Source organism: Danio rerio, chromosome 3 (assembly GCF_052040795.2).
Source record: "Danio rerio strain M-AB ecotype USA chromosome 3, GRCz13ab, whole genome shotgun sequence".
In the NCBI taxonomy this organism is placed as follows: Eukaryota; Metazoa; Chordata; class Actinopteri; order Cypriniformes; family Danionidae; genus Danio; species Danio rerio.
This window is the reverse complement of record NC_141023.1, coordinates 65,948,127-65,957,500: the sequence shown is the minus strand read 5'-3', so window position 1 is coordinate 65,957,500 and position 9,374 is coordinate 65,948,127. Positions and strand designations below refer to the sequence as shown.

The 9,374-nt window shown below is 37.6% G+C and overlaps 1 protein-coding gene across 10 annotated transcripts in view; it reads left to right on the top strand.

Annotated features, from left to right (window-relative positions):
- si:ch73-366l1.5 overlaps positions 1-1,200 on the top strand; it is a 49,958-nt gene extending 48,758 nt beyond the window's left edge. For 2 of the 10 annotated variants that reach the window (XR_015479342.1, XR_015479344.1), the window contains 2 exons: positions 260-523; positions 680-1,200. Coding sequence is in view for 1 of the 10 variants with exons in the window: in XM_087241818.1 (XP_087097944.1) it covers positions 260-374 (115 nt within the window). In the remaining 9 variants the exon portion in view is untranslated. Of the gene's footprint in view, positions 1-259 lie in introns of all 10 variants that reach the window. The other 8 variants (XR_015479347.1, XR_015479348.1, XR_015479350.1 and 5 more) reach the window with 5 other exon arrangements.
- Positions 1,201-9,374: the final 8,174 nt, after the last annotated feature.

The window sequence follows — 9,374 nt, the reverse complement described above, 5'->3', positions numbered from 1 at the left end:
GGTATGACACAGGTATTCCAAAAAGGAGGTGAAATATGAGGACATTGGTGACGTCTTCATTTCTCAAAATGCTTATAAATCCTACAGGATGAGTTCAATCAGAGAGTAAAGCTGCACACTGTCTCCTGTGATGGTTGGGGTTAGGGGTGGGGTGAGGGCAATACAATATACGGTTTGGACCATATAAAATGAATGGAAACCTATGTAATGTCCCCACTTTTCACAAAAAACAAACGTGTGTGTGTGTGTGTGTGTTCAGGGTCCAGCAGGAGCAGTTGGCGGCCATCTTCAGACTGCTGAAAGACAATCAGGACACGTTTGGAGAAATGACGGAGGGAGACGTGGAGGAACAGCTCAAACTTTACTCTCTTTAGTCTCAACACACATACACGTACACACACATGCACACTCAGTATCATACAGAACATGTTACCGGCTTCAACACATACTCGCGCTCTCTCTAATTGCGTTATGTGACCAGTTGTTCTTCAGCCACAGATATACCAACACCTCACGGCAATTCGTAACTTTTTTATTTAGTGGCTAATTCGTATGAATTCGTGCGATCTAATTCGTACAATTTATTACGATTTGCTCATCCCCCAATGACGGTTGGGGTTAGGGGTGGGGTTAGGTGCCACGCCTCCTTTTTAAAATCGTACCATTTCGTACGAATTAGCCACTAAATTGGCAAAACGTAAAATGCTTACGTTTTCTCGTGAGATCAGGCTGGATATACTGTCAGTGGAAGTTTAGCGTGAGTATTTTTAGTTGAATAGTGTCTTTTAATTAAAATATAGTCAGTTAAATAGACTCAAGCATTCTTTTAGTTATTCAAGCGTTAAATGAGATGATAAGCCATTTAAATGCAAGCATCGAGCGCAGAAATATCCGGCCTGTAGCCAGCCTGGTGAAAGGGCTGGTTCTTTTTTCTTAAAAAGTGGACCTTTTTGCAGTTATCTGTTTCTATTTAACTATGAGATTTAAATACTGCATTTAAGTGACTTTTTTTTGCTGGATTAGCTAGTCAGATGTCATCAGAACCACACTTTTTGACGCACTAAAAATATTTCCTAAAAATTAGCAATAAAAAAAATTAAAACAAGACTCATTTTTAAAATACAAATGCATTACATCATATATTATTAGTATTAATAGCAATCTGCTCAAGTAAAAAACAACAACTATATCCTACTGTCATTTAATAGACAACAAACAAACTGGCCAGCACATTCAACTGTCCTCAGTCACAATTTGGTGTGAGAATCAAACATGTAAAAGATCTGATTTAGTCTGTTGCAGGGGTGTCCAAACTACGGCCCGCGGGTCCTCTAAAAACCGCGAGGCCAGGCCCGGATTGGCTAATCGGGAGGACCGGGAGAATTCCCGGTGGGCCGGTCCGTTTTTTGGCCGCGAGGGCCGGTGTCCCTAGCTCCAGAATCTGTTGCTCTCAGCAGTCACACTTTTTAAATTAATTAATTTATTTACTTGACCACATTCTTCTTATTCATCATTTTTTTCTTATTCATCATGAGTCACTGCTCCATATCCAACTGTTGTGGTCCAGTGGTTAGCACGTTAAATTATGATGCTGCCGACCCGGGTTTGATCCTTGACTGAGTATGTTATTATTATTATTATTTTTTTTCATTTTTATTGTCAAGACATATAATACTGTTAGGGTTGTTGAACATTTAAAGTTCTAAAGCGGCTGTTTTCTCAAAAAAAGACGTGATAGAGTATTAGAAACTGAATTGGAAATGACCTTATTTTAATATAGTCCGTCTTGAACTGAGGTGGGCCGGTCTGAGGCTTGAAACTCCAGGGCTGAAAAAGAGTCCCACTCCGGCCCTGCGCGAGGCTTTTTATGAATATTAATAGAATCTGGCCCGCCATACAAAAATGAACATAATTCAATAAATAACCACCGGGTGTCGCTATTACATCCCTTCAATTAGGCAGCAGTTCCTGTTATGAAGTAAAACGCACCGAACAAACTGAAAGAAACATAATTGATAATCACGTTTTGGCCAGCCATGGCACAAGCAAGAAAAAGGAAAATCAACAGTGAGTGCAGGAAATTTCAGTCAGGATGGGGCAAAGAATATTTCTTCACAGAGGTCAATGGAATATGTGTCTGTTTAATTTGCCAGGAATCAGTTGCAGTAATGAATGAATATAATATTAAAAGACATTATAAAATAAAACTTCAGGCCTTCAGCTCTTACACTGGTGCAGAACGAGATCAAAAAGTAAAAGAACTAGCAGCTGCCCTGTCAGCTCAACAACAGCAGTTTTTTTTTCGTGCTAATAAAGTGCAAGAAAATTCTACGCTGGCTAGTTATGATGTAGCCCAGCTAATCGCACGGCACAGGAAACCTTTCACTGAAGGAGAATTTATAAAGGATGAGTGTTGCAACTGTAATTTGCCCAGAGAAGATTGAAGATTTTTAAAAACGAAAGTCTTTCTAGAAACACAGTTTAACGAGGAATTAAAATAACAAATTAAAATAATTCCATAACACACATACACACACACACACACATACATACATACTTATACATATACACACACACCCTTTTATATATATATATATATATATATATATATATATATATATATATATGTGCGTGTCTGTGTAATGTATCTAATATATGAACCGGGACAACATTTTTTTTTTGCATCTGGCCCTCGGCCCAAAAAGTTTGGACACCCCTGGTCTGTTCGTTAATTTTAGTGTATTTATTTTAATATCTGATTTAGTCTGTTGCACTTGTTTTTCTGTTGGTGTTGACAAGTTTGTTCGACAATCATTATGATCAATTATGTAGAGTGTAAATTGCAAATTCCAGATATTTTATTACTGTATATTGCAGTTTCTATGTAGATTGCACTGTTTTTGTCTGTTTCTAATGACTTTAAGAGCAAATTTAAAAAGCAATTTGTGGTGTCCTGTAAAATTAGTTGAGGCCCAAATGATGAATTTGTACAGTGTGCTCCAATAAAGCAATTTTTTGGCATTACAGTTCTTCTAAAGTTAGTTTGGTACTATTTTCATAAGTGTGCATTTGCTTTAATCGCCCATTACATTACAAACCCAACACAATCTCACGGCAATTCGTAACTTTTTCATTTAGTGGCTAATTCGGATGAATTCGTACGATCTAATTTGTACAATTTAGTACGATTTGCTTATCCCCCAATGACGGTTGGGGTTTAGGGGTGGGGTTAGGTGCCACGCCTCCTTTTTAAAATCGTATCATTTCGTACGACTGAAATCGTACGAATTCGTACGAATTAGCCACTAAACTGGCAAAACGTAAAATACTTACGTTTTCTCGTGAGATCAAGCTGTACAAACCACAGGAGAGGGCAAGATCTCCAGCAGGATAGCACTCCTACTCATTCAGCCTCCACATCAAAGCGCCCGAAAGCAAAGAAGGTCAAGGGGCGCTCTCCAGGATTGGCCTGCCCAGTCACCAGACTTAAACATTATTGAGCATATCTGGGGTAAGATGAAGGAGGAGGCGTTGAAGATAAACACAAAAAATCTTGATGAACTCTGGGAGTCCTGCAGGAACGCTTTCTTTGTCATTCCAGATGACTTTATTAATTTATTGGTGTTTCCATCTGGTCCGTAAAGCAAAACCATGTTAAGCTGTTCATGTGTTTGCCTCAAAATGGGCAAAACATCCCTCCATCGCTGTCCATGTTTGTTCACCATAAACTTTATTTACATCATGTACTCCATATCACGAATTTACAGCACTCACCACCAACAATAAAAGCACTTTTCCCCTCGTCACTTCCAGTTTGTGGTACATTCCCTTTTCGTAAATAATCTGTCATTGTAAATCTGTTTCAGGACTGGCAAAAGTGTTTTGCATCTTGTTAATTTTTTTTTCTAAAACGTAAATTTGTTGGTAAAATAGTTTTTTCTATGTAATTGTCTCTTATAAGCTCTCAGAAATAAAGGGAGCTGTCGCTAGGGCAGATACCTTTTCAAAAGATACATATTTGTACCCAAATGGTCCACAGTGGTACCTAAAAGGTGCATATTAGTGCCCAAATGTACCTAAAAAGTACCTTTGAGGTACCATTATGGACCCTTGAGGTACAAATATGAACCTTTTGAAGACAGGCCCAGTGACAGCTCCCTTAATTTCTGAGAGTGTACTGTAGGTAAAAATGTTTTCCAAAATGTAATTCCAAAATCACTTTGTTTCACACTTTGTAGTGTTGTTTTGCACTTTTTAAGCCACCATACAAATATCCTAAATCTAAATGTTATGCTAATTTTTCTGAAATAGGCAAGTTTTGACATCAAATCGATTTGCAAGTCATGATTGGTCAATTTGACAGTAAAAAAAAAGGTAAAAAAAATTATCGTGATTAATTATATTCAAAATAAAAGTTTAACATATATATATATGTGTGTGTGTGTGTGTGTGTGTGTGTGTGTGTGTGTGTGTGTGTTTTATATATGTCTCTTACGTATAAGTGATGTTAATACAAACCTTTTTTGTCACATAGATATTTAAATTTATATATAATATGCATGTGTATTTTATATATAAATCTCAAATATATGCATGTATTTAGATATACAAAATAAACGTATAAAACTTATTTTGAATGTGATTCATTCTTTTGCCCGGCACTAAAATAAAACACATTAAAAATGCAAATGCAAAAATGCAGTTGTGATTTTTAAAGATAATACACACCCCCTTCACTCAGCATTTGAATTGCTGACATCAGGACGCAGGTTTAGAATTCCTAAAGCACGAAGAAATGCCTATAAAAAGTCATTTATCCCAATGGCAGTTGTTGTTTTAAACCGGATCAATGTTTGTAGTGAATGAGGTGGTCACCAAGTATGATTTGCAGTATTGTGTATGGGGCTAATTTGGTTTTTAAACTTTTAACTTATGTTGTTGTGTTGATAAGTGTTATTGTGTCGTTGTTGTATGTTTGTAATTGTTGTCCTAAATCCAGTGTTGAAGAAAAATTTCCTTTCTGTGTCAAGCAGAACGGACAATAAAGTTTCATCTAAACTAAACTAAACTAAATCGATTTGATGTCAAACCTTTGACCTCTATGTGACATCTTACATTGATGTCAAAATTAAATTACAGGACAGTCCTGTAATCGATTTTTGACCGATTTACCAACGTTAGATGCCATTTTGGAGACATGGTTTCAGATGATTTTATATCTGCTGAATATTTTCCGTAACAGGCATTCACAATGGTATGACCCGTTACAGGGGTGTTCACATGTATTTTTGTATTATCTGTTGTTTTTACAATAGATATTATTTAATATACAGATCAATGTGAACTATTTAAAGAGCAGAACCACTCCCAGATCGTATTTTAGCATTCTTCAGCAGGGTTCAAGCGTTATTTAGAGGGTCAAACCTCAGTGAAGTGAAGATATCAGGATCTCCTGCTGTTTATTGCTTTGCGGCCTCCATAATTCACCTTCTGGAGAGCTTCACTGATAAAGACAGTGAGAGTAACCACATTATACACTGATATTGAAGGCTTACATATGCATTTTATTATATTAATAATCACTGAGGCGAGGCAGTGGCGCAGTAGGTAGTGCTGACGCCTCACAGCAAGAAGGTCTCTGGTTCGAACCTCGGCTCAGTTGGCGTTTCTTTGTGGAGTTTGCATGTTCTCCCTGCCTTCGCTTAGGTTTCCTCCGGGTGCTCTGGTTTCCCCCACAGTCCAAAGACATGCGGTACAGGTGAATTGGGTAGGCTAAATTGTCCGTAGTGTATGAGTGTGTGTGTGAATGTTTCCCAGAGATGGGTTGTGGCTGGAAGGGCATCCGCTGCGTAAAAACTTGCTGGATGAGTTGGCGGTTCATTCCACTGTGGCGACCCCGGATTAATAAAGGGACTAAGCTGACTAAGCCCTCTTGTGGTATTTTAAGTCTTCAAATATTTCCAAATCGCTGTTTAACATGGCAAGTTTATGCAGAATATAATTTGCTAATCACACTATTGCCTTCCTAATCACATCCCCGAACATTTTTTACTCTTTACTATACACATACTATACTATACACTGTAAAAATATCCGGGTCACACTTTATTTTGGTGCTCCGTTTGTTATTTAAGTTACATCGCATCTACATGCGAACTAATTCTCATTAGATTATCAGTAGAGTGTTAGGTTGGAGTTGAGGTTATAGTGTAAGTTGACATGTACTTGCAAAGTTCCTTATAGTCAGCTAAATGTATTAAATAGACAGTCTACTAATACTCAAACAGACCATCAAGATAAAGTGTTACCAATATCCGTAAATGAGAAGTTTTCTGTATTTTGTGATTGATGTTTTATTTTTTCCCCATTTATTCATGCTTTTGAATTGCATTGTGGGAGCTTGATCTTTCTTTCAACAACTTTTAACGTTGAAAATTTGTTCAAAAGTGACTTTTATTGCCATTTGTAATAGTTTGCAGTGCTATATTGTATATGTTGGTGTTGTATATTACACCTTAAACTAAACTGCAGCACATTTAATGCTATTTCACAGACGGATTTCTCTAGATGTTGTACATTATTTTGTTTCAAACAACTAAAAACATCACTAAAAGTCACTTTGTTAAACTGTAGAGTTAAACTTCCAACATCAAAAGTCAATAGAGCAGAGATCAACGTCCCATAATGCACTTCACACCCGTAAACAAACAGAAAACACTTGGTAAATGTAAGGTGATGTGGACGCTGGTAATTTAACAAGCATGGTCAGGCAGGCAACAGTTAACACAGGGGCAAAAGGGTTATATGCATCTACAATGCGTAGTCATAAACAGGCATATGGTCATTACAGGCGGCTGGTGGAGTGAACAATAAAACAAGCCAAAGGCCAGCAACAGAAAGAGGCAAGGCAAAACCACATCGTAATGTTCACAGACAGTTAAACAAGACTAGCACACAGTCGCTATCGTGGAATTGATGAACTAAATTGGCTGTAGTGTGTGTGTGTGTGTGTGTGAATGACTGTATGGGTGTTTCCCAGTACTGGGTTGCAACTTAAAAAGCATCTATTGCATAAAACATGCTGGACGAGTTGGCAGAAGAGTTGATTCATCCCTCATATTCATGCAACCAGAAGTGAACAGAAAACACTTGGAAAACTTGGAGTCTGATATTTTTTTTTTACAGTGTTTCATGCAGATCTGTTGCAAACAATTTATTTGTGTTGAATTCAAACAAACAAATTGAGTTTAATAATGTTCAGCTTAATTCGTTTGTTTAAACTCCACACAAATAAATTGTTTACAACCACTTAACATAAAAAAAATTAGTTAATCCAAGCAATCATCTTTGAATAATTTGTTTTCAGTGTAGTATGATTCAAAAGCACTGTATATTTGCCACAATTGTCTTTATCTTCTGTGGGAGCTCTCACAAGTTTGTTTGGGTAATATAAAACACAGCTTCTTCCCCCGGCATGTAATAAAAGCCCCCTACTGATTCGCCTCCGAATGCTTCCAAACCTCCCTGCTTATCTGCTGATACCAGAACTTCTCATCTCCCATCCTCCCAGCACAACTGTTTTAAACTGTTTTCAGTGCCGGGCAAAGATTAATCACACTGCAAAAAATGCTTTTCTTGCTTAGATTTTTTGTCTTATTTCTAGTCTAAATATCTAAAATTTCTTATATCAAGAAGAATTTTCTGGACAAGCAGAACATATTGTCTTGTTTTGAGAAATAATATGCTAATATTATGTGAGTTTTTCCGTAAAACAAGCTAAATAATCTGCCAATGGAGTAAGCAAATTAGTCTTATTTATTCTTTTGACGTAAGATTAATTTGCTTACTCCATTGGCAGATTATTTTACTTGTTTTAAGGAAAAACTCACTTAATATTGGCATATTATTTCTCAAAACAAGACCATATGTTCTGCTTGTCCAGAAAATTCTTCTTGATTTAGAAATTGTTAAATATTTGGACTAGAAACAAGACAAAAAATCTAAGTAAGAAAAGCCTTTTTTGCAGTGTTTATGATGCTTTATGGCTCGTGTTTACCCTCACAATGCAGTCAATATGTTTGTGTGTTCCACAAAGACGGTATTTTCATACATAAAGTCATTGCTGTTGTTTATTTTAATTATTGAAAGTGAATACTTATTGAGTAAATACAAAACATTAAAGTAGTTAAAAGCCTTAAATTATGTTGTTTATCAAAAAAATATTGAACGTGAATAGGCTAAAAAAATAGCTAAAAGCATTAAATTATGTTACTGAATTATGCTATTTCTGCAAGATTTAGACTGTTCCCCCCTATTCTAGTTGTTTGAGCAATAGTATGTCTACACTGCAAAAAATACTTTTCTTACTTAGATTTTTTGTCTTGTTTCTAGTCCTAATATCTAAAAATTCCTAAATCAAGAAGCATTTTCTAGTCAAGCAAAACATATTGTCTTGTTTTGAGAAATAATATGCCAATATTAAGTGAGTTTTTCCTTAAAGAGCCCATATTATACATGAAATAGGGTCATATCCTGGTTGTAAGGGTCTCCAACAACAGTCTAATATGCATGCAAGGTCAAAAAACACTTTCATGGTCTTATAATCTGCATTTATTTTTACCTAATTATCCCAGCGACTCCTGTATGAATCGTCCAGTGATTCATTTGTTCCCAAACCCCTCCTTAGCGCGGAGCTAATCTGCGCTGATTGGACCGATGACAGTCTGTCGCGATTGGTCGACTGCCTTCAGTCAGAGAGGGAAATGGCCAATAGCTAATCAGCAATTTAAAAAGTAATCACAGTTCATACACGCTCGATAATGTAGGCGTGGATTTTAGCTGCCACACTATGGCGAGTGGATAGTGCCACGGATAACCGAACGAAGGAGACAGTCGTGTACTCGCCATACCACACACACACAAAAACACACACACACCTCCGGATGACAACGCTCCCGCTTCCGCCCGCACCCGCCAGGTTTTAGCCTGAGAACCCGCTCCGTTTTCTGCCCGCCGCGCCCGGTCCCGCTAGAGCGGAGAACACAACCAAAAATCACCCAGTAAACACACACACACAGCACAAAGCACACAAAACTCGTTCGTTCGTTCGCTCTCTCTCTCTCTCTCTCTCTCTCTCTCTCTCTCTCTCTCTCTCTCTCTCTCTCTCTCGCTCTCTCTCATACGCGCGCACTAACACACACACAAGCACCACGCAGACTCTCTCTTTCTAATTCGCATAGCAATATCCGTGACATTGCTAGACAGCCCGCTCCCGTCCCAAATTAAACCCGTTACCGACCGCTCCTGCGATTTATTCGGAAATTTATTCCCGCGGCTGTCCCCGCGCCAGATTTCTGCGGCGCGGGAATAAATTT